The 26,815-nt window shown below is 35.6% G+C and overlaps 1 protein-coding gene across 2 annotated transcripts; it reads right to left on the reverse strand.

Moving 5' to 3' along the window:
- Nucleotides 1-1,972: 1,972 nt before the first annotated feature.
- Nucleotides 1,973-20,859, reverse strand: LOC118199511 (lumican-like). 2 transcript variants are annotated; one of them, XM_035371393.2, is made up of 3 exons: nucleotides 20,159-20,852; nucleotides 8,887-9,035; nucleotides 1,973-2,222 (listed from the first exon to the last, which is right to left on the reverse strand). In XM_035371393.2, the coding sequence occupies exons 1-3, from the start codon at nucleotides 20,818-20,820 to the stop codon at nucleotides 2,080-2,082; spliced, it is 954 nt and encodes a 317-aa protein (XP_035227284.1). In that variant the 5' UTR covers nucleotides 20,821-20,852; the 3' UTR covers nucleotides 1,973-2,079. The 2 variants fall into 2 exon arrangements, with proteins under 2 accessions (XP_035227284.1, XP_035227285.1); XM_035371394.2 differs by having other exon boundaries at nucleotides 2,007-2,222; nucleotides 8,879-9,035; nucleotides 20,159-20,859.
- Nucleotides 20,860-26,815: the final 5,956 nt, after the last annotated feature.

A 26,815-nucleotide genomic window follows, 5' to 3' on the forward strand; every position in this document is an offset into this window, starting at 1 on the left:
TTTTTTTTCTAATGTAATTAACGAAAACTTTTGAAAATATTTCATTCAAATTAAACCATTCTGAGAAAACTGTCCTGTAAAAATTATAGCATTTAATTCCGTTCAGAATGAAATGTTTTTTAAAAATATGCTGTTTTCACATACTTAGGACTCTGAAGTGTTGTAGAAAAAGAAAATATATACATTTATATGTATATTTGCGACGTAATTACAAAATATTTACACCCGAACGCGTCAAATCCTATAAAACTCAATGGTAAATGACCCAATGTTTTGGTCACCACGTAGGGATCGCCGGTGCTTCAGAGCAGGGTACGGGAGAAACATGTTTAGGGCGACTCCATCTTACTTCCTACCTCCATGTCTGTGACGGTCTTATGTCATCGGCCTCTAATGGCAACTACTCACGGAGCCGGATACATCGTGCTTTGCGCGAGATTCCGGCGATGCTAGTACCGACTAGAGTAGTAGCTAGTTTCTCTATAAATTGTCAGCAGATATGCCAGGCACCTAAAAGTAGTAATTGCACCTAGGTGATCTTTGTACGAGTTAAGAAAGGTTTCTTAATTTATCTCCTTGACTTGCCACCATGTCAAAATTTTTCGTCCCTAGGACGCGGTGCAAAAATTTGTACCTTTCACTTAATTTTAAAAATCCTATGGTTTTGTTTACTACAATTATTTAATCGTTTACTGATAATTTTGTCATGGGGCGCTATCTGTTGTCGTATGATGCAAGCAATAGCAATGGCTATTTAAGCTAAGTATTTTTGAACTATAGGTACTCCGTAACTTATAATCATTAGCATTGAGGAAGTATGACATTTTTCTGGATTAAGCAGTTTCAAGAAAAAGCAAGTGCTTATCGTGAGATAAGCACAATTTTCCAAGGTAAAGAACAGCATTTATCGCTTTTAAATTGCTTAGTTTGTTAATTAGTAATAGCCAGATTTGGATGAAAAAGTAAATATCTTACGTTTTGCCGAATGGTAACACAAGGGCGCATAGAAGATAGAAGTATTTTACTTTCGGCAGTAGCAACATATTTTTTTCAAATTGCTGAGTTTGTTGATTAAATTGAAAAGTTAAATATTTTAAGCTTTGTTGAGAGGTAACCCATTTCTTTTAAATTGCCAAATTTTCTTATTCAATTTGAAACGTAAATATCTTACGCTTTGTCAAGTGGCAACTTGTTGCTTTTAAATCGCTAAGTTTTTTTAATTAAAATTTCATTTAACTTCGCACAAAACATAAAATAAATAAATAAAGTGTCTGAAAGCTTTCAGATTTGAAATTACTCCCAAAAGAGCGTTTTTATACCCTTTTGTGTGTTACTTTTATTTATTAAAAGTTCTTTGCACTTAAACCATAAAATTCAATTCAACAGCAATATTGCAAAATAATTTTAAAATGAGCATACCTGTAGAATTTCCTATGCACAGTCTAGCGCGCTGGAGATAATTATTATTATTTTTTTTTCCCATACAATATTGCTCGCTTTGAAATCGTCGAGTTTGTTAATCAAAAATTCGTTGAAGTTTTACAAAATCAATCGATAATAAAATACTATTTCAAATTCCAAATTAGGGCTTCCAGATGCCCATATTCGGTGGAAGATTACGTTATTCATAACCGGATGGCTCTATAGGTACCGTTGTTTTATAATAATGCCAGAAAGATACATACATTTATACAGTTTTTCACTATGTAAATTCTCATTCTTCATAATATAATACAGGGCGATAATATTTGGTGGGAACAATTTGAAAAGTGAATCGACATTTAAAGTTTCCAACGCAAAATGCCAGAAAGAAATTAATAGCCCTTGGCTAACGCTCTTTGGGTTAATAATAATAAATTCAAAATTCGGGCTCCGAGGAGAACATGATGGAGTGCAGAACTACCTGTATTGAAAGTTAGATATTTCTAGGTGCCGCCTTTCTTCTACAGTGTAAGCAGTAGACATATACACATAGATTCTTCGTTATTTAATAAAGATCAAGAAAATGGCATTTTCAAACAATGGTATATTTAAACGTATCAAAATAAAAATAATTTTCATTATTCTGGTATTTAATGACTAGCATTCAATGAAATCTTCCTTTGAAAGTTCCTTCAGTTTTTTATACTCTTCCTTTTTGTGTGTGCATCTTCCAAAGACGTGATAAGGTCTCTTCTCTGATAGAATCCAAGAAAGTTCACAACTGCATTTCAAAGGGTTATCTGTTGAGAATAGAGAAAGCACAATTTTAGTATTAAGCATAAAAAATAAGATGAGAAAGCGCATACACTGATACAATAGATAAATAGATCATTGTCCAAAATGATCGGGAGGCCATGATTTTAACGTGGCATCATAGCTCTCGACTGTGGGAAAGTGAGCAACAAAATTGCTTACGGCAGGAAAATCTACAGAATAGAAAATCTTCTGAAAAAACTCGCAATAGCACTGATGTAATGATTGCCAGCGTTCAAACCAGCAAGCAGTTTGCAGCAATAAAATGAGATTTATTAGAATTGTTGTATATTTTATTCAGTCTGAAGACTTTACAATAACGCAATTTCATTGCCCGCCTTGCTAATATTGCCATCGCATGATGCAATCAAATGTGTAGCTGTGTTTCTAACTGACCTTGTAATTGTATTTAGAAATTTGCGATAATGTTAAAAACACGTATTTTAATATCACAAGATTTACATTTTTGGGAATTTAATAACATATTTTTTTAATGTTTTGATGACTCGTTCTTTTTTTTTTTTTTTTTATCTAATACATTTATATCAAGTAACAAAGTGGAAAAAGAAAAAAATTATTCGAATTCATTGAAACTTTCGAGGTCATGGAGTATAATAAAAGACACCAGCCACTCGAGCGACTGAACCATGTAAATGTGCATTCAAAAACATTTGTCATGAAACAATTAGAATGCAAACACGCTTCTTGAAATATTCCCAGACTATTTTAGTTTTATGTATATTGGAAGAAAGGGAGTTTAAACACAAAGTGGGAGAATAGCTTTAGAATTATTACACTGGTGTGCAAAAATTAAGGACGAGACGGTTTTTTCAATATAACTTTGTACAAAAGCTTTCCAAATCAACACATTTAATACCGTAAGATCCCCAATACGTAAGGACATGAATAATGTAAGCAACACTTACTAAAAGAGAAATCAGAGGGATAAAAAGAAGCTTTATTGAAAAAGTAGCATGGAGCGCAATGCGACTGAAGGCCGAAACATCCCTGTGATGAGTATCCAGCAAGAAACATCCGGTCTTTAATAGGGGATATGATCTCCCCTGACTGCTAGGCAGGTTTCACAGCGTCTGCCCATGCTGAGAATGAGGGTGTCAATGAGTTGTTGAGGCATTACTGCCCATTCGTCTTGCAGCGCCAATCGAAGCTCCGGAATCGTTACTAGTGGTAAGCTACGAGCTGCCAAGCGTCTGCCTAGAAAATCCCATACATGCTCGATGGGATTGAGATCCGGAGATCGTGCCGGCCAATCCATACGTTCAATATCCTCACTCTCTAAGAGCTGTTCGGCAGCTACTGTGCGATGACATGGTGCATTGTCGTCCATGAAAAGGAACTGCGGACCCATAGCGCCTCTAAAAAGACGCACATATGGAAGAAGAATCTCGTTACAATAACGGGTCCCGTTGACTAAACCTGCGTCGAAGATGTGAAGGTCTGTACGACTACCAAACATGATGCCTCCCCAAACGAGAACACCGCCACCTCCATACCTCTCCCTTTCAATGATGTTCGAGGGATGATTGCGGCTTCCCCGCTCTCTCCAGATGAGTATGCGATGAGAATCGCTACTCAGACTGAATCTGCTCTCATCTGTAAAGAGTACTCGTCCCCATTCATTCTCTCTCCAATTCCGGTGTTCCCGGCACCACAGAGAACGCCTTCTCCGATGAGCAGGCGTTAGAGGTACACACCGTACAGGGCGTCGTGCAAACAGACCACCACCGTGCAGTCTTCTGGCCACGGTAAAACGCGATATCGGTTGCCCTGTCGCCTGTGTCGTGTGTCTAGCGATTTCTCCCGCTGTCTGCCGCCAGTTTCTTCTGGCCTGTAAGGCAATATACCGGTCATCTGCGGGTGTGGTTCCTCGTGGACGACCACTACTAAACCCCCGGATAGCTGTTCTTGTAGTTTGAAATTGTCTCCAAAGTCGTGAAACGATGCTGTGAGCAATTCCGAACTCTGCAGCCACACTTGTCACACTGCGGCCTTCTTCCAACTTCCCAATGATTCGACCTCGGGTAAAAGCATCCAGATGTCGTCTAACACATTGATTATTCGCCATTTCTCGCTGAGGCAGCAACTCGGTGTGATTTTAACTGCTATACGGCGTGCAATCTCTTTGCCAGAAATACTGATCCAATGCCAATGATTTGCAATTTTCGGAGTGCCTATGGTTCAAAACCATGTACCTCCACATCAGAATTACTAAAAGTGAGCAGAAATAGGAAAAATTTGGCATAAGTGAGTTACTTGATGCTCAATAGAGGGAGCCACAGGCTCGAGAAAGTTTAGGGATAGGGATAAGAAAATAAAAACTTAAATATCATAATTTTTTATAAGTTTTTAGGTTTTTATAATTTTTTTTGTACTTTTATATTTTATACTTTTTTTGGTTTTTATAATTTTTTAATACACGATACAAACACTAAAGCAAAAAGCGGATAGGAAAGAGTTTACGATTAATAGGCTCATTGGCATGTGGCTTGTGTAGGAAAGTGCAAATAATAAATGGAAACGCGATGAAAATATTCTTAGGCTGATCTAGAATCTGCGGGAGATGTGATTCTTAAGTAAACAGATTGATAACTTTGCTTGAAGATCTTGAATTGCCGTTGTTGAAGATGTAAAAGCAATTATATGGCAGCTCGCTGAAGAGACGTCCTTCCTTCATGGCGCGGGGGCTGGAACTGTTGTTGAGAGGGCGTGTCTTGCCCTTTTGGACGGCGAGTAGATGCCGAACTCTCGGCCAATCACGGCTCTCGGTCTCTGAAATACTGATCTTACACCGACAACATGCTTTATACTACTCAGACACTACCCCATTACGTCTACCTGCATATCTGCGCATGTGCTACCGTACATCACCTTACTTAATCTCCTGATTGGTTTTTCTGTCCGCTCTGCCTCTTCGTTCAGCTGATATGCTAATTTTTCGACTTCGTCCTTAATTTTTGCACACCAGTGTACTAAGAATATACGCCTTATTTCATAGCATTTTTTGGGAACCTTAGGTTTGGGACCTAAATCGCTTGGAGGGCTAGCGTAAGAAAATACAAACAAAATTATCAGTAAAGAATTAAATAATTGTAGTAAACAAAAACATAGGATTTTTGGGTGGATGAATTGCTTTTTATCGGAGGTCTGTCAATACGGAATGTAGTCATGTGTGTTGAAAACACAATGTCTACAGCATTCCTTCATACCATGAATAAGATTATGTATGGCGATTATGAATATCTGTGCTCATCCACAGAATGTTAATATTCTTGGCACATAAGGGCTCAAGAATCATGGAGAAAAATATTTAACACCTTCCAAGACGTTTCATACATGGTCATAAGATTCAAATCATATGATCTTGATGGCCGTTCTGTACCAAACAGATTTTTCGATTCTAAGTACTGACCGACATTTCAAACCTTATGAACTCGCGCTCCGTCAATCATAAGAATGGCACAAGACCCATATCCTTTGAAATAGATGAATATAATTGAGCAAAAATGTGCGATACTATGGCGTGAAACGTGTGGTTTCACTGAAGTTACAGTACGCCGACCAGCTGGTGTCTTGGTTAGAAACGTTGACTACCGTACCTATGGGCTCGAGTTCGAATTCTGGAGAAGGTATGGATATTTGTAAAAGCAGGTAGTGTCTATGCGGCAAATAGACGCTTAAAACACATTGCGACCCGAAATTCCTCTCGAGAGGTAGTGGTAAAGAAAGAGGGATGGGAGACTTTTTGGTCCACTTCCCGGGGTGCCCTCCTTCAAAATGAAGCGGAAGCTTAACAGTTAGCTAGATTCAGCAATATCTCAATCAACTATGGTACTACAGAGCTGCTGAAGTAGCTTCTACTTGCACCTTATAAACACAGTGCCGCGAGCTATGGGGAGCTGTGCTGCCGGCCGCCAATTGCAATCCCCACCCAAACCTTTGGTACTGTATGCGTGCATTTCGCGGATGTTACTGACATGCTAGTGAATTTCAGATATTTTACGGAACAGTAATTTTAGGTAGTCAGTCTGTAGATCAAATTACGATTCATCGGAAAAAAGCACAGTCTGTATGTAGCCTGTGAGCAGTTAGCGAAGATACAGATTTTTTAATCGATTTGCAAGGTCTGAAGCAAGTTGATGTACAATGATCCTCCAGTGGCGGCGTGCGTGCTGACACAGAAAAACGGTTATACTGAGTGATCGTGATTCTCGTATGTCTACTTTCCGATTTTGCGAAACAGTTGCTTCACTTTGACAGTAGTTTTACAGACGGCAAACAACGGGACGTTGATAAATAAACGTCACCCTACTTCTCGAATGTCGCTGGCCCGTTACGAGACACATTGTTACTTTCCATTATCTGGCGTCTCTCAAAAGATATTTGTAAGGATCATCAATTATAAATAAAAGAAAGAAGAACGCTTGTGATTTAAAATTAGAGACAGGGCAGGTGCTACGAGAGAACGGAAGCAGAAGTGAGCGCTGCTCACCGTGATTAATTAATCACCTATCGTTTAAATTTCTTTGTATATGTTAATAAAATATGCTGTTTGTTCTGTAAAAAAGTCTGGATTAATGGCTCCTGTCATTTGGAGTATCTACGATCTCTTCAGCGCGCCATCATAAAGAAGAATAAAAAATATTTCTGTTAGCCGTTGTCCACAACAAAGAAAACAGTTCTACTATATTGAATCTTCATTTTCCAAAATTTGGCTATTGTAATTTTCGTTCTGAAATCCATAAAGTAGAAATGCAGACTTTGCACAAAAAGCAAGTCACTTCTAAGCTTAACAAATTCCTTTGATTTGTTATGGGAAATTTTTTTGCGGGTTTCTCTCTGCGTGTATTCATTTGTAATATATGAAAATTTTGTAGCTACCTGTTTTATTTTCCTCCATATATGCTGATTTTCCAGTTTGTTGCTTATTTTTTGGAAGTGTATATTATAACTGTCTTCTCAAAGTAACATTCCCCCAGAGAAACATAACACGTATCTGCTAATGAATATTTTCTAAACTGCATAATTTTATTTTCATTCATGCCTTTTGTTATCAGGTTTGTTGCATACTTCATAATGTTTTCGCGCTGTAAATAATCAGGCGCTGATTTTTGTTTGCAAAATAAAAATGCTCTTGAGAACAAAAATTCTAGTTACTTTACTGTTAGAATTAATAAAAGCAATTTCCTATTGGTAAAATTACATAATATGAACGCTTGTCAGTCGCTGATTTGCAAACCTAGAAAATTACTGAAGATCTGATATGGATATATTGTTACGAAATGCCTAGTCGCGGTAAGAAAGCTTCCCCGCAAAACTTATTTAGGGTTGCCAGAAAATGGCAAAGAGAGGCAGGGTTGCTATACTAGGAGCGAAATCGCCTATTCGGCGACAAAATTGGCGATATGCCATAGACGGAGCGAGAACATTCTAGAATGAATTCTTACCGATTTACCCCAGAATGTTCTCGAAGGCAGGTCAAAAGCTGTATAAACCCTGCCTGCATGCGGTGTAACAGTGTATTTTTGAGTGCATCGTGAGCGTACCGTGAAGAATATTGAGAGCACGTTGAGTAGTGTCTTGAGCTCCGAGAGCGACCGAACCGAGTCGGGAGCTGTACTTTAGTGTTTTGCCGTGAAGCTGTTTTCACCGTTCTATCCTGAAGGCTGATTGTTTCAGCATGTTTATCGTAGTTTTTCGACTACAATAAACATGTCTTTGGAACTGTCCTCAATAATACTGGCTACTAAATTGTATTTTGATTCTTCATGAAGTATTGTAATCAATCATTCCAACGAACCCGTAGAACGCAACAATATATTCAGCGAATGGTTAAAACAAAAAAGTATTATTTTATCCATGCATAAACCACTGCTATTCACATAATAATTAAACTCGTTATTCCATTAAATGAAGTCAAAAGAGGAATTTTAATCCCCCACCTGTGCTAAAAAAAATAACATTAAAAAATCTAATATACGATCATAAACGGAAAATACCTAGTGGCGTGATATTCAGTGTTAAATACTAGTTTCTGTTTTTGATTTCCGTAATCGTATAAAGTGACTGAAAATGGCTTCGGTTGTTCTTTCTACCATCTGTAAGTTGCTATACTAAAAACTGCTGTGTTTATATAAATCGTGCAGATAAGGTATGGTTTCCTCCCCCCCCCTTTAAAGGAGTTAGGTACAAACATATGCAGTCAGAATTTTTTTTTTAAATTTTTAAAAATAAGACTGTAAAATCGTATTAAATCCACACATTTACTACAAACAATACTCAATGTTCTACAACTCACACATGCACTACAAACACTACACAATGTGCTACAATTCACGCATGTACAAATACACATATGAATTAAAAAATAGTAAGTATTTTGGAGCTATTGGAAAATTTAGGTTAAGTAATAACTATAGCAAATAATTAAATGCGAAAAATTAGTACTGCATAGAGTGAATTCGAGTTATAAAAAGCTCTCTGTCTAAATTATTAAGTAGTTACACGTTTATTAAGTAACTAATAAGACATTTTAAATAATTTTCAATTTGCACATTTCTTCTTTTTTACTTCGTTTAATATTTTTTATTACATTAATTGTAAAGGATATTAAAACGAAACACACATTCTTACTTTCTACATCAAAATAGAACAAGGTAGGAAAAACTTTCTCCATATAGGTTTTCTCAAGAACATTGAACACATTTCCTCGAAGAATCAAGGTATGGAGTTCCGTAATCCCTTCAAACATATCACTTGGTAGTGAGGTTAAGCGGTTGTAACTGAAATCGTTTATAAAAATGGCAGAATTATTCTCTATGGCAAAGGTTATATTTAAAAGACAAAGTATACACATAATTAAAGTACAGCACACTATTTTGCATCAAGTTCAAAAACACAGAAAAAAAAAAAAAAAAAAAAAAAAAGAATAATGGTAATAATTTATAAACATAAAATATGTAAACCAAATGATGCATGTCAAAACACAATTTCTAGATATGCCTTCTGTATACAGTTTTATAAAATTTATGGCAATAACTTAAAGGAAAGTAGCACATCAAAACATTCTTTAAAAAAATATCTGAACAGAACAAAAGCGGGAAAATGCTAGAAGAAGGCTATCTGGCGTTTTTTTTTCTAAATGAATGTTTTTAGAAAGTCTACGGCTTTCTCAGAGCCATACAGCGCTCGGAAATTTGAGTCGGAATTCTTGAATCTAGAGCAGAAGAGCTCTTTTGCTCTAGAGGCACAGGATTCCACTCCCATGTTACGGACTCAAATTCTCTCCCCGAAGCTAGGCGTCATCTCGCATCGCACTTCTGATTCGACACACAAATGTCTCCACGAGCAAGGCGCCCGTAAAACCACCAAAACGTTGAACACCACTGAAAGCCATAAATAACGGCTTCGCGGCAACCATAGGCTCATTAGTTGCACAGCAGATTTCTTCTGTGACACGTCTATTTACAAGTGCTGAAAAGCACCTTATTAAAAGCATTGCTAATTACACCGTAACAGGTCGCCCTGACTATTATATTATAGTAATTAACATCGCCAACTGCTGTATTGCTGAGTCCAGGCACGAGTCCCGAAGAACGCGTGGTTGTTTAAAAGTGTATAGTATATGTGCAACACAGGAGCGCTTAAAATACATGGTAAGTTCTCTCAAGTGGTTTGATGGTAGGGAAAGAAGAATGTAGAACCCTCCGTCTGGGGATTCTTCATCAAAACTGGGGCGAAGCTTGCAAAATCGTACTGTGACCAATAACATTCCCGAGACCCACGCCAAACGACAAACACAATCTTACATTCCTCACCTTTATAAAATTCATGGTCTTGTTTTAATGTTACTGTGGGATAAGTGAGGATAACTCACAGAAGCAGCATAATAACTTATTAAGATGTCCTGTGAACAATTCCCCGCCGGACAAGATGCCGGATCGCACCATATCAAAATAAATGTTTGCACAGCCAGCAATTGTGAAACGAGAACCTTCTAGGTCAGCAAACAGGAAGATCTCTTTCAAAATGTATGAGAATTCCTAAAATGGAAAACCGTCCTGCATATTGAAAAACATCCACAATTCGCATCCATGCGTTAGAAAACAAACACAGAAGCTTTGCATGCAGCATGGATACGAATTATAGCACGGTATAGACAGGTTTGCATTGAAGACAGTTGCAATACTCCCATTATCAAAGAGTTCATATACAAAGAGCTAAGGATTATCCTTGTCAAACTTCACTCGCTGGTTTATCGGATTTACTCCAGAAAATAAGACCTCCTTTTTATGCTATATTTTTGTTCTAAAATTTGGTAAATTTTTATAATCGGGTATTTTGATAAATGAAATTATATAATAATAACAGGAAGGATTATAATTATCCTATTATATAAAATAATTACATCACTTAAGCATCAAATAAATTGCTCAGGTAATTACTGTATATTTAAAATGCATAACTGTCGCTAATTATAATAGCTATGCCTAGTTGAATGATTTCAATTTAGGCCGGCATCCGATCACTGGTATACTTGAATACAAAGAACTAACGATACCGTTACTTCATGGAAATTCTGAAGGAAGAGGGAAAAAAGTTAAGTTTTCTTTCACGAAGTTCCTGCAAGAAAAAAAAAAAAAAAAATCTATAATTTTATTTCTAAAAATTTATCCTAAAATATAAGAAAAGTCTTGTTTTTGGGTGAACATGGTATACATGTACACAGCGAGGAAAAAAAAAAAAAAAAGAAAAAGAAGGAAAAAAAAAAAAAAAAGGACAGTTCTATATCTCTCGTTCTGCTGCGCCGATTGACGAAATTTAAATTGCGTTTTTCATGTCTCGAAAGCGCGACTTAGGATATGTATTAGATTTATATATAGCATTGTTCTAATACAGGTATTATTTTTACATAAAATCGGACTTTTCTGAAATAATATACCAATTTTTTCCATATTTCTAGATATGCCTAAATGTTACAACTCCAATGTTCTACAACTCCAATTATGCTTAAATGTTAGATTTTTGTAAAATTTGGTGGGAAATTTAGGGAGAAATTTAAAAATTTATCTTGGAGCGTTTTCTTCAGTTTGCGTCAACAATAATTCAGATAGCGAACTGATTAATATACGGCAGCCTATTTTCCTTTCCCTTCCATTGTGCAGGAGCGGAAAGAAAGTCACATCATTCCTACTTTCAAATAATTTTAATAAAGTGCTCAAACCACATTTGATGTTATTATCGCTTTGAGCAAATATGCCAAATTCCAAAACGCGCCAATATACAAATTCACGTATATCTTCGGAAATTTTTAATAAAAAACTTTAATCTTTTGCAGGTATGCTTAGAAATACTAACATGATGGTAAAAATTTTATAAGTTATAATTCAAAATGTTTTTCAAAAAATTTATAAAATTTATTTAAAAATACAAATTTTAAAATTAAATCATAAAAATGGAGTAATTTTATTTGGAATGAACTTAATTTTCGAAATGTGAAAGAAAGAATCATATAAGTTGAATAAAAAAAAGAGAATAATAACTATATACCAAATTCAATTAATCTAAAATTTTAAGAGCTAATTTTTTAAAAACTACTCGTGCGATTTTTACAAAATTTGCCAGTTTTTCATAATTTAAATCGTAGAATCGAAATATGATAAAAAAAAAGGGGCCATGTCATTTCAGAAAAAGGTTCGATTTTGTGTCAAAATACCTATATTAGAACAATGCTGTACATAAATTTAATACATATCCTAAGTCGCGCTTTCGAGACATGAAGAATGCAAGTTGAATTTCGTCAATCGGTCCAGTAGAACACAAGAAATAGAACTGTCATTCTCCCCCCCCCCCCCGCAGTGTACAAGCTGAAGTGAGGCCGACTTCTGTGCGTCGATGCACGCATATTAGATATCGCAAGGTTTTGTTCCTTCCATGTCAGTTTGGAGATCCAGGGAGAACACCGCGGGGGAGGGGGAAACAATCAGAACCTGGGCTCTTCGATACGACCAACATCATTAGCCATTATCCCATCTGGACAGTGACGTACGGTGTACACATACAGGTAGAAATGGGAGACACACCAGAATTTCTCTATATGTCGCACAGGTATAGTCTAGCCGCATTAAGTGTTATGTTATGACCCAGTTTTGAAGTAAAACATCCCCGGCGAGAAGTCCGAGGTCTTCTATCCATCTTTCCCTACCATCAACTTTAGGCTAGCCTTGTATTTTGAGTGTCCCCTTGACGCAAAGACACTTAAACGCTTACAAACATGTATGCCTTCTCCGGGTGGGCCAATAGGTAAGGCAATCAGCGTCACTAACCACTATACCGCTGGGCGGCGAGTCATACGATATGTAGGAGAATGCTAAGTAGTCGTATTTTCTGGTTTATGTACTGTTCACAGATAAAACGGTTTTTTTTTTACGAAATGGAGAATTCATTGTATCCAGAGACGAATGAGGCCATCGACGCCTCTGGTCCCAAATCCTTGTCATCTAATATCGATTAGTTAAAAATGGATGAAACATTAATAACTGCAGCATTCATGCAATAAAAAACAACAAGCTCATTGGAAGAAAACGATTGGGACACGCAAAAATGAAATAAAATAAATAAATCCGTATCACACTCATAGTTTTAATGTCATCGTCATTAGCTCGCGTTAGATTCATAACTAAAGGACCTAATTCCTTACCTCAAAGTGTGGAATTTTCATGTCCCACAACTCCAACGAGTTCATAACGATGCTGGCACTTTTATACAAGTCGGCGACTATTTACCTAGATTCTCATATCAGCGTTCCTGAGATTTTGATATAAAGGTTGCATTCTTCATGAAATAAACTAACTCATAACAGTGCTGGGCATTAATTACGTCTTGGTGAACAGCGGCCAATTTGTAAAAGATGCCCGCATCTTTATGCAAGTTGGGCCGGTCAGACCAATCTCCTCTGTCTCTTACCTTGCGTTCAGACCAAAGAACGTCTATATAAAGAAGGAAAAGCTCCATAGACGTAATGTAAACCAGTTTGTCTTCTACGCCACTAGAAAGAAGAGGGAGAATTCGCCAAGGGATTTGGCGACGGAACCTGTTGGCCAGAATTTCCCCCTCTGTGATGTACCGGACCTGGCCGAGATTTTCTTCCTCCGCGACGTGTATAGGAAATTGAGGAACACAGGTTAAGATGAATAAGAAAATTAGGTGAAGTTTCACTTTCACTGGCTGTTGAACTTTCATTATCCATACAGCAGTTTGATGTCTGATTTTATATCCATCAATATGGAGGGAAAAAAATGGAGTCAAACAACTTTAAAATCTTGATAAACGTGACCGTCGAACCTGTTCGAACTTCAATATCAGCTTCGAGGTTTGGCGCTTTTTTGGCGACAGATATTTCACGCATACGCAGCTGTTGCCCTTTTCGTTCGAAGGGAGCCACTCTTGCTCCTCGAAGTTTTCCTTCTTAACAATACATATTCTTTGGTTCAGACGGCGACGTAAATGTCATAGAAGCATAGTCACAAGGAATAAAATGCGGGAATTCCATTCACATCTGCGACACAGGGTCTAAGCCTCACCCACTTAGAAAAGCTAATTTTACTCATGCGAAAGGATGTGTCTACAGCTTTCCCGCTCTGTTTTCTCATTCAAGTTTCGCGCGTTCGCTCTGATTGGTCGACCCTTATCTCAGGTCGGCATAAAGTTGAAAACGCCGAACTTTATGCCAAGAGCCCTAAACCAGATTTTGTGACGGAGCACACGCTGGTTGCCTTGGAAATGCAGTTCGGCTTAAAACCACTTATGCCCTTTATATCGTCGTCTGAACGCACAAGTGTACCCAATACTTGCGGAAACAGGAATCCACGCACTATATGGCCTTATACTAATCAATAACGATTCTGTGTTAATTTTGGGGCTGATACTGTGAACGAGTTTTTGATGAAATCTAAAAAATTCAAAACCTTTGATTAAACCTCAACTTTATTATCTCCTATCAAAGCAGCTCGATGTATATTTTTCTGGTAAACAGCAATGCTAGTGAGTTGCATTAGCCATCGTTGTTGAATGAGATTTTAGCATGGTGCAGCTCCAGCATATTTTAGCCCAAAAGTGTATAATTATTTGAATACCTCTTTACAGAGCCGATAGACTAGTCGATGTACACTTAATAGCTTAGCCATATTCATTGCTGTATTTTTCTAGTCTAATTTTATGATGAGAGTATTTGATGAGCCTTGAATAGAGACTCTCACTAACTCTGCTGGGATTTCATCTGTATGGTGGTTTCTTCTACTGTTATGATTTTACATCATATGCCTGGTATCTTCGAGAATTTAGGATAATGTATGAGTCAACGATACCAGGCTTGTATTTTGGTCAGCGGTCTTTTGACTTACTTCATTTGTTGTAAAATGAAATAAATAAAACGTTTCGATCTTCCCATTTCAGTTTCGATTATGCATATAGTATTTATTACAAATATGTTCGTTTTGATGTGTTCAGCCCTCGTTTTTGTCCCATGAATTTAAGAAACGCCTTTATAAATAAATGTCAGGATTTTGTTTTCTTTGATGTTTTAATTTTGATCTGGTTGATTTGATTTGGTCGTTTAGTATGGCTACTAATTTTATCAATTCAAAAATAAGCTTACATCGTAATAATTTTATGTACTACATGTATTAATCTTGATTATTTGTATGATTTTTCTTCCTTCATCGATACGGAAAACATTAATTTTGTCATCCTCTTTATTTTTACGAGATGAATGATAACAAACATACTTTTTGCACCATACAGCACCTTAATTTATTAATTGTACTGTAGAGGTACCATTTATTTTTCGTACTTCACAAATCAGGTAACTTATATAAGCGTTTTTTATTAGAATAAATTTTAATGTAGCCTTTGTCACTAAATTTATTTGGTCATCACCTTCTAAGATGAAATATAGAGATGAAAAAGTATAATTATTGAAAGATTTAGAACAACTGAAGCATTCTCGATCATCGAAATGCTTTCCAGCAAACAGATTTTTGCTCTGAACTTACGAATTTCTTTGTCGAAAGTAAAAATCGTATAAATAAGTAAGCAGGAAAAAGATTTCATCTTGTATACTGTACTTTCCTAAGAAAGTATAGCATACAAGACCACTTCTGTATTCATCACAGGTATTCAGTTGTTCTTACGTTGATAAAATAACCTCCATTCAAAACATCAAGTGAAAGACAGTAGTTCGAAAAAAGGAACTCCGAAGTTACTTTTATAGAATGAAAGTAAATGCGTCTGAAATTCTGTTTTATGAAACACTTAAATGAAAACCTTTTTAATTGTAGCTAAGCAGTGACTTACATGGTGATCCAAAAATCCGCTTACTATTGAAAATTGAATAATTTATGGAATAATATAGGTAGAGAGGTAAAAATTGACACTTGAAATGACATGGGATTTTATTGAAAGCAAAAAAAAAAGGGGGCGCAAAAAAGCCAAAATATGGTGCTGGGCTGCAAAATGTCCGTAAATGCCGCATGAGAATCATGTATGAAATGAGCCATAGTGAAACAGGGAATCAGTACTTTCATAGTCACTTTTCTATCCTCTCCTCTGGGTGTTGGTCACGGTGTGAATTGGATTTAATACATCAATCGTGATCGGACCCTTTTTCTTCGAGGAAATGCGTATTCAACGGTACGAAGTAGGCTGATATGTTACAGAATCGCATTGTCTCGAGTCTGGTTGATAAACACCTGTTGGAAAGTATGACTTTTACGCAGGATGGCGTTCCACTCCGTATTGCTACACATGTCAAAGATCTCTTGCACACATTATTTGGAGAGGATCGCATGCTCAGCCGCTACTTCTGTCAGGCTTGGCCTCTCACAAATCCAGATCTCAATCCGTGTGATTATTGGTTGTGGAATTATCTGAAATTGCAAGTCTACCGAGATCGTCCAACCTCATTAGGGATGCTAAAAGACAACGTCCGACCGCAATTTCTCACCATGTCAACAGATATGCTGTACAGTGCTGATCAAAGCATAGTCCCTTAACTACAGGTATTGTTGATGAACATTTATCAAAAAGAACATACTCTTTGCTAAAAATCAACTGCTATGCTAATTTATACTTTTTTATCATATGAAGCGCCATCAGTTGGCCGTTTTAAGCACTTTTTTTTTTTTTTTCATTTTCAATAAAACCTCAAGATAGTTCAAGCACATATGTCAATTTTTATCTCTGTACCTACATTATTCAGTGAATTATTGAATTTTAAAATGTTAACGGACTTTTGCGTCACCCTGTATATAAAAGCATCATGGCATCTGCAGACAGATTTGAAGATCCTTTTGTAATAATAATTACCAATGAAAGTGACTTATCGAAAATATCAATGCATCGTGATTTTCGAACTTAAACCTTTTTCCTACGACTAAACTTGTATTTTAGCATCTTAAGTTTATATTTTTCTCTTTTTATTTATTAGCCAAAATATATCAAATCTTAATTCTTAGCATTATAGTTAGGAAAAGTTCAAAATAAGATTAGATTTAATTTTGACAACCATTTCCAATTAATAATAGCACACATCCTCTCTTCTTCACGAAGCAAACAATGCTGCATGTCAAACAATTTGCTAGAGCTTTGCTTTATCAAGTAATCCCAAATCAGCAATACTTTTTTTTTAATTACATCATTTCTTTTTTTACGTAATAAATTTTTAATGAGCTTATAGAGTCTCGTATTCTTTGGTAACATAAACTAAAGAGCTCTAGTAAGACTGTAGAGGAATTATCTTCGGGTCTTGACAGCAGACAGAAGTCAGAAGAAGAGTGTTAAACGACCCTTTATTCAATCACAAAGAGTTCACAGACGACGCTACTTAGGTTTACATACGCCAACACTTCTGGCTTGACTTAAACAAGTAATGTTGAACTTAAAATAAAATGTAATTAAACTAGCCCAGGATAGTTTAACAGCGCAGGAAGGCTCTGACTCGTTGAAGACGGCAGAGCAAGCTTAATGGCTAGAAGCACTCAACACCACAAAAGCAAATCAAAGTAACAACGTCAAGTAATAACAACATCAAGAAGTCAAAGTGACAACGTAGCCAACAAGCAGGCGTAACACACTCTAAAATCAACTTCCGAAGCCTTCGCTTAAATAGCACATATTTCTTTTTTAATTTAAATACACGCGCACTAACTGATTTGCATTCTGGAAGGAAAGCGTGGGTGAAAAGGAGAGCGACATGAAAAGTTACTGTGTCTAAAAATTAACTATTAGTCCTATAATGTATTTCTTGCCCCTTGTTAGCATGCCTTCGTGGTGTAGTCAGCACGCTGGGCGCATATCTAGAGTCCGTGGTTCGATTCCTGGCGAAGGCGTTTCTCATTTTTCATCTTTCCTGCTTCAAAAAATCCTAATATCTCTACAGTGGCGCCCCAACCAAAAGGGTGGTAGATGATGATTCTCCACACCCACAATTTGGTTATTGGTCCCCTAAAAACCCCAGTCGCCCTTTAAAAGAGGGAGTATATAAGATTTTTCTCCCGCCTTCTTAGCATGCCTTCGTGCTGTAGTGGTCAGCACGCTCGATGCAAATTCCAGAGGTACGAGTCTCGGCGAGGGCATTGCTCATTTTTCACGTCTCCTGCTTCGAAATAACCTAATGACTCTACACTCCAAATAATAAATAAATCCTCACAAGCTCTGCTCCAAGATCTTTTAAGGCTACCCTTCTCTATATAAATAAAGTGCACTTTATTTCACAGAGCGTAAATAAATACTCTGCATTGTGGATAGCTGTTGATGTTACACCAAATGGCTGGACATTTTTAAAACTTATTGCATTCTTTATGAAATGGCCGATACCCATCAGTCATTTAGTTGACTTTTTACCGAGAATATTGTCCCGGTAACGTAAAGGTAGACTGCACATGCCCAGCACAGTACGTTGACAAAATTATAATGGTGGCAAGATTTAGAATGAGGTAAGTGCTCAATATGAGGAAATGGTTTGGTTTATTTAATTGTGGCAAGCCACTCGAGGGCTGTCTGCTTAAGGGGAGAGATGCCGTCATGGAGGTCTTCCTACGAGGAAGTAGCTCGTATATACGTTACGCACAGGGAAAACCACGAAAAATCCCATGCAGCCAGACTGTTTGCCGGGACTCGAACCCTGGACAAAACTACCAGTATTCAAAGACTTTACCGCTCAGCCGCTGGTGGGCCACCATTGGATACGCAATGATATATCGTCGTTGGCACTTTTCGCAAGTGTTGCGAACGACAATATATAGTCGTTCGGCTCTAAAAGGGTTAAGTCTAGGTTTATTTAATGTAGTGTTTATTAATAACGACAAGAAAAATTAGTTCTCTAATTATAAATTAACGTAATACAAGAAAATAGTTATTAAATTATTAAGTGACGTTTGTTTGTTTTTGCTGTCTAGGTCATATTTCATGAAAGAATGGTTGCCAGAGCCTGAAAGACGTTGCACTTCTACTTTCCACCCGTCATTTGAGGAAGAGTACCCCAGGAGGGGATCCAAAGGTATCCAAATCCACTTTCCTGTCACCAAGCCACAGGAGAGACAACATGGGATTCGAACTCGGGCCCTTCGGTTATGGTAATCAGAGTCACTAACACTATCCCGTGTGGGCGGGATTAAGTGATGCGGCTAAAATTATAATGTCAGAGAGTTGTAGCCAATGAATAAATTGTAAAAATAATCCTGATAAAATTTAATTAAAATTACTAAGTAAATTATAAAATGTGTTAACAAATTAAGTAAAAATAATTATTAAACACAATATTTACGAATAATTACTGAAAATAGCATACGTTAAGAAACTTAAATAAAATACTTAAATACCGGCTTAGAGCAATTAAAAAAACAATTAATGTGAGTGTTCAGCAAGGATTAAATATTATTTCGAAATAATAGTAATCATTGTAAACATCAGTCAGAGGCGATAGGATTGATAAATAATCCAACGCTCTCGAAACAGTTTTCTCTGCAAATTTCATTCATTTTGATCCAAAGTTATCCACTAACACACGCAATAAGCGAAACTTGTTTTGCAGTGGCTACGTTTTGCCATTATGCTTCCGCGTTGGACCACGAGAGGTGAGACACTAGTGAGAAAGGAGAAACATGCCAATAAAAACTGAAAAGTTTACTACCGGCTTAAAGATAAAATTACAAGGAAAATTTGTTTACTTTATCGATTAATGATTTCGTATTGAGTAAAGTAATTCACGTAATTCAGTTTACAGTTAGGAGCTTTTAGAAGATTATTTATGAATACCAATGCGAATTTTATACATATGGAATACGTTATATATTTACGAATTTTATACATTTAAATATGGAATACGTTATATATTTACGAATTTTATACATTTAAATATGGAATACGTTATATATTTACGAATTTTATACATTTAAATATGGAATACGTTATATATTTACGAATTTTATACGTTAAAATTACAGAAATAATCCACCCAGAATGTTTGAACAGATTGCATGAAATTCTTAATTAAATTTTGAATAACTTTGAATCTGGGAATTCATATCTAACTTGAAGCAAATAAAGCATCTAACCACATTTTTCGAGCATCCGTATAATTTTCTCATTCAGTTGCATTAAAATTAGCTAATATGTAAATATTTTTTCCTTATACTGTATAAGTACTCGATATCTTCATTAACGAATACTTTTCCAGCACAAAGCGGAGTTAATTCTGCCACCGTCTTTCCCGCGTTTAATGAGAGAATATTGTATAAAAATGTTACGAATCCATGTAATTTTATTAAATTAGGAGCCATCGAAGTAGCCAAATGCATTATTCACAGTGCACGCACAGTCTTTGATATATATCATGTTTACAACTTACCTGAAATCTAAAAATTGCACTCCGGAAGTGGGTTGGGGTAACATGCTGCGATTAAGTTTGCTCAACAAATTATTATCCAATTTCAATATTTTCAAGTCTTTTAAATTGTGGAAAGCATATTCGTAAATGAATTTGATACCGTTATTTGACAAGAAGAGCGATTCCAGCGGTATTTTCAGTTCCGAAGCGTCGTAATAGATCTGCTCGATGTCTGACCCATTGACGATAAGTATCTGCAACTTTTCGAGATTTTCCAGCACGCTCCAGTCTAAGCCCCCTTCAAATTCTATGTTTTCTAACGTTATTTCTGTTATGGAATCTGCTGAGTATTGAAGGTCCCGATCAAAGAGATAGAACATCATTGAATTCTTTATTCTTAGTCGAGCCACAGTGGAATTTCTGAAGAGATCATGAGAGATATGGGTCAGATTCGAGTTTTCAATTTGTAACTCTGTTATGTCGTAACCGCTCATCACGCGAAAAGCATTGAATAACTGTTGACGATTTTTTAAACTCGTACATCGCAGATAAACTTTACCATACGCTTCCTCACACAAGCAAGGATCAAGATCTTTAGATGGACATCGATAATTTAAGCCTGAAGCAGGTATAATGGCTAAGTAAACTGCAAGTAAAGCAATGATGATCTTAAACGCCATCATGAAACTGCTACCTTTCAAATGCGCTTATTAAGTAACAATATTTTCACAAATGAATTTTTTCTTATCGACGTCCAGCTATACTGATAAGTGTTTTCTCACATTTAAGTCTTGGTGACGTTCATATTAAAAGATATTCTATTTTATCGCCATTTTATTGTGAGAAATCACAGATGCTGATTACCACAAAGTTAAACTCAGAATTACAATATCCTTAAATGGGGAAAGCATTGATTTGCTTGTGACGCTCGGAAATATTATAATAATAATAAAAAATATGCCTTACTATCATTATAATATAAATACTCAAAAAAAATCTGAAATATTTCATACTTAACGGCAGCCCAAAAGGGTTTGTTACGGTCTTTTACGCTCTTGTTGAACTCGCAGTCTACCTAGTCCGCTGTTACACTCACTCCTACTAACCTTTTTTTTTTTTTTTTTTTTAGCTTTATTATTAATCATTGCTTTATTCGCACTTACGACATATACAATTCAACAGCAAAATCATAAAGTATTTAAAACAGCTTACCTTTAGAATTTCCTATTGACAGTATCGGGCGCTGAAAATATAAGTGTTTTCTTCCGTACAGTGTTGCCAATGCTAGTTTTGAAATCGTCGAGTTTGTTAATCAAAAATTCGTTAAAATTTTAAAAAATATGAAATAGATAATAAAACTAATTCAAAATTTAAAATTCGTGCTTGCAGGCGCCAGTGTTCGGGTGGAGGACTAAGTTATTCAGAATTTGATGTCTCTGTAGAGACATAAAGTTTTGGTACCGTTGTTTTTTTCACAGTACGAATAGGTACCGTTGTTTTCTCATAGTGCGAGAAATATACATACATTCATGTAGATTCTTTATTATTTAGTTTCTTTAAATAAAATGCAGGGCTCTAATGCTTGGTGGCAAAAGTGAAACGCCCTTTTATAGTGGATAACGCAAATTACCAAAAAATTATTAATAGCCCTTCTGGGCAATTGTCCCTTTGGGCTAAAAAAAAGATTTACATATCGCTTACAGGAGCGTTTTTAAACGTTTTGTGTGTTACCTTTATTTATTAAATACCATGTCCTTTGCACTTAAACCATAAAGTTCAGTTCAACAGCAATATCGCAGAGCAATTTTAAAATGAGCATAACTTTAGAATTTCCGATACACAGTCTCGCGCACTGGAGATTTTTTTTTTTTTTTTTTTTTTAATTTTTTCGTACTGTGTTGCTATTGCTCGCTTTGAAATCGTTGAGTTTGTTAATAAAAAATTCTTTAATGTCTGAGAAAATATGAAACAGATAGTAAAACAAAGTCCAGATTACAAATTAAGGCTTCCAGGTGCCCATATTCGGTGGAGACGTACGTTATTCAAACTTCGATGGCTCTAGGTACTGTTGTTTTATCACTATGCGAGAAACATACATACATTTATGTAGATTCTTCATTATTTAATTTTTTTAAATATAATACAGGGCTCTAATAGTTGGTGGCAGAAGTTTGAAAAGTGAATCAACGCAGAAAGTGAATCGACGCAAAATGCCAAAACGAAATTAATAGCTCTTCTAGGCTAAAAAAGATGTTAAACATTATCCTCTATCTTATTAAACTGTTGGATGTTAAAATTTAATTTTTTTTTTCATGTTAGAATTTGCTTTTCTTGATAATAGCAATTTATATCTAACTATGTCATTTTATTATGACCTGTCTTTTTTTTAAACCGGTAATGTAGTCCTTCGTCCAAAACCTTTTCTACAGGCCTGGTTAAAACTATCGATACTTATACATCATCAGATGCATACATAAAAAACGCATGCCTTTTAACACAACGTCTTCTAATCCACTGAAACGAACACTTTTTTATATTGATTATTCTTCGATCAATAAATTGAGCTGAAAAATCAATATGCTGTTTCCAACATTGGTTTTTATAGGAAGCACTTACATCAAACTCTTGTCATTATTTAATACACAAAACTCTTACAGATAACATAATGCTATTGATCCAAAACTTTCAGGAATATTAATCGGTCCTGAATAATACTCGATTTTTTTTTCGAACCTAAGCCGATTTTTTTCGAAGATTTTCATCAGGATAACAGGAGCAAAGTTTCCCGCTTTATTCGAGAATGATAACTCGTAGAACTCAAAGTCAAAATTTCTAAGCTGCGCAATTTAATAGCTGAAGGAAAATTATGGCAGAGATTGAAAACAATAGTTTCCAGCCACAGTATGTACAGCAGACGACAGTAAATTGCTCATCAGCTACGTATAGCGAAAGCGCATTCTTGTGGAAATATCTGTGTGCAACAGGAATACCAGTTAGTGAGAAATATATACCAAGGAATTTTATTCGCATATTCTATCTTTACTGGTTTCCTTTTGTTATGCACTTTATTTTGTTGGCAAATACCTCGCTTTTAATCACGGCAATCAACTCTGGTGTTTGGGATGTTAAAATAATTGTAGCTTGTGCTTCTCTAAACCTGTTGTCAATTGTTATTTGGCACTGCATGAAAAAGAGCAAGGACAATTTAAAAGAAGTTGCCATGAAGATCCATAAATTGCACCAAATGAATAATTTAATTTGCTCTAAGTCGTATGATACTATTATTACGAATTTGAGCTTACTTTTGTATACTGCAACTCCAACTGCATTCTCATTTATTTGCGTTCGCTACGTTAGTCCGAAAACAAATGATACATTCTGGACTTACGGATACAGTGTAGAGGAGTTGTCTCCTTATGGAGGTTTCCTTCTGTTTTTCAATGTAAATGCTTATACTTCACTCCAGATAATATTCCCTGGCTTGATGACTTGTGTTTACTGCACATTTTGCCATCAGTTGAGCAGACTGTTGAATTCTTACGAAAAGGAGCTATTACTTATGTGCGAAGATGAGTTCTGTCTGCCTTCCAAAGAATTTATACTGAGGTATTTCAAGATCTTGAATGCCATAGAACTGCTTCAGAAGACTTTCTCGAATCCGATGTTTTTATTAGTTCTAATGCACTTTCTGCATATGTTTTCATTGTTGGCCTACTTTCTCACGTTCGAGAAACAGCAATTTTCACCTGTTGTTATTGGTGAAGTAGTTGTAATTGTTTTCACAAGTATGTTCTCTACAGTCGCCATCATCGTATTTGCTGCCGAAATACCAACTAGCATCCAACGTGTGAGACAAAGACTGCAACATATCCATGAGAATTCTACTCTCGAGACAGGGGCATTCAATAAAACGATCAGAGTTGTCCTTGACAGAGACGCTATCGTGATGACAGCTTGCGATATTATTTATTTTAAACGAAGTTTCATTTTGACGGTTTTCGGAGCTCTTCTTACCTATAGCTTACTGGTTCTTCAATTTAATAATGAATAACAGCAATTAATGATCAAAAGCTGAATCACTTCTAACAGCACTAAAGACGAAGGATCTAATATGTATGTAATATGTAACAGTTATTTGTTAAAAGCAATTGATGGCTTTAGCTTCTTCCAGATCATTAATTCCAGATACGCCACTAGTAAAATTCAATTATTTTAAATCGTGTGTTATAAATGCCGACAGAATAAGTAATAAAAATAAAATAATTCTTATATTTCGGAACTTATATGAATAATATCTAAGGTATTAGCTTTTCTTTATAATAACTTCCACAGAGGCTGTTCGCACATTTTCTAGACGATTTTCTTTCTATTTACAGAAATATTTTACCTAAACATTTTCTGTTTGATAACCTTTATTCTTCACTATCTTTCTACACCGTAATTTCAATAGTCAGCATTAAATAAAGCCTTTTATAGTACCGAGGAGCTATTTTATCCCATTCTTTCTTAAACAAATTCCCAAAATCCAACCAGGGTTATAGGTCGACGTTTGGACAATCCGCTTTTTAAAAGTACAAAATCGCAAAACTCCATAGATAATATATCAGGAGATACAGTAGGGATATGATAGATAATATATCAGGAGATATAAGGATACGGCCTTGATAGCCGTTTCTTGTTCTTCTTCCTTTTTTTTTTTTTTTTTTTTCCTTCTAGAAAACTAACAGTGGATTTTGATGTTGATGTGGGCTGCTTGCTTTGTCTTGATGTAGTTCTACTGATTGATGGTGGTACTGTGGATAAAGAGAAGGTATTTCATATTTGAAAATTGGGTATAAAATATATTTAAGATAATATGTGGTGTTGATCTTAACATTTTTCTCCACTCTCTTTATTTTTAATTTGATGGTATATGAAAAACCAGCAACAAACATAGATCCCTTTGAAAAACTCTCTTTCGATTCTTTGAAACATGTTTTAAATCCTCCCCCCCCCTCTTTGATGATAATAAATGGATTTCTTTTTACTGCAGTCATTTAAATATATTCAATATTCATCCAGCGTGACAAAATGTTTCTATTTTTGTCCGGATAAATGTTTTTCATAAAATCTGCAGCGCGTTCTGCGTTCGGCGATATGTCGTGGAGAAAGACACGATGCGCATCATGTTTTTCGCCTTTTTGAGATTCAGTCCAGCATTAATCAATTTGTTTACAATTGACATTGGGTATTGTAATGATTTTGCAGCTGTCCTTTGAATTTTCACATTTTCTTTTAACATTAAAGATCTTACATTTGCAACATACGAAAAATTCTTTTTTTTTTTTTTTTTTTCCCCTTGGATATGTATTTGAAATAATTTTTCCACTTGAAGCCAAACTTTGACGTTTCTTTCTTTTTTTGTTGGCAATATTACCCATCGTAGCTTTAAGTATAGAAAAATCATGGCCTTCCCAGCATTCTTTAATAACTAAATACAAATAATTTTCTTTGGAAAGAGCACAAGCAAATCCATCCACTGCCTTTTAAAAACGCCATTTTGGGTTAAAACGAAACTATCAAGTAGCAGACGATAATTTATTACTTCCTTGTAAGGAAGTATTGTAATCACGAAATAGTTCGGGTTTCATATTTCAGCGAAAATATCCATTTTGAAAGCTATCGAATGCAATTTAATGATTTTTTTTTGCTTGACATCTGCACGTAAAGACAGAATAAAGGACTCTTTTTTCCCCAAACGAATTACAAAATTGATTTAAAATGGATTTAAATGTTACTCACATATTTGCTATTTCGCTTGAGCTCAGTTTTTTTATTTATTTTATTTTATTTATTTTTTATTTATTTATTTATTTATTTATTTTAATTCTTATATGTTGGTAAATTGTGCATTATTTTGTTAAAAATGATTGAATTATGTTGTTCTCGTCTTCCGGTTAAAGTTTTTGTGCCTGTAGTTAATCTGCATGCAATAGTTGTAGAATTGTAAGCAATTTAAAAGTTGTTTAAGTAATGCTAAGAATAATTTTTTTACGATAGCAGCCATATTTGTTTACATTTGAAACTTAGCAGAATAGTGAATTAAGCATTTCTGCAGCTTCACTGCCTTTGAGGAATGGGACCAAACGGAAACTTTTAGTTTTGTGCACCGAAAATTCTGTCTTCTTGCCTGCTGGCCGTATTGCTTGTTTTTGCGTAGAAACTGTAATTTTAATTGTAAAAAAATAATTAATTGTTTTAACTGTATTTGGTGTTTTATATTTTTCTATATCTTTCAATTTTCAATGAAGATATGTACTTTTTTCGCCTTTCTCTAGACAGTCTCGTTAAATGGAGATAAAAATGTTTCATTCCCTACAGCGTTGCCACTGCTCGCTTTGCTTTTTAATTGCTTGCACTTTTTAATTAAAAATTCGTTAAAGATTTACAAAATATGAAACAAACAATCTAAAGCCATCACATTTTGAATAATGTAATCTTTCACCCGAACATAGGCACCTGGAAGCTCAAATATTGAATTTCGAATTTTTTTTATTATCTACTTCATATTTTGTAAAATTTCAACGTATTTTTAATTAACAAACTGAACGACTCCAGAGCAAGCAGTGGCAACAGTCTACGGAATGGAGCATTGTTATCTCCAGCGCGAGCGACTGTCTATCGGAAATTCTAAAGGTG

Source organism: Stegodyphus dumicola, chromosome 3, assembly GCF_044657685.1.
Source record: "Stegodyphus dumicola isolate Sdum_Otavi_A_Nest chromosome 3, ASM4465768v1".
In the NCBI taxonomy this organism is placed as follows: domain Eukaryota; kingdom Metazoa; phylum Arthropoda; class Arachnida; order Araneae; family Eresidae; genus Stegodyphus; species Stegodyphus dumicola.

Bases quoted from the DNA above. Each gene is read 5' to 3' on its own strand.
- LOC118199511 (XM_035371393.2), bottom strand. From the start codon at position 20,820: ATGATGGCGTTTAAGATCATCATTGCTTTACTTGCAGTTTACTTAGCC. The intron at 9,036-20,158 runs GTAAGTTGTAAA...AAACGATTTCAG, and splicing joins GTGCAATTTTTAGATTTCAG to TTACAACCGCTTAACCTCAC. The intron at 2,223-8,886 runs GTAAGAATGTGT...TATTCTCAACAG, and splicing joins GTTCTATTTTGATGTAGAAA to ATAACCCTTTGAAATGCAGT.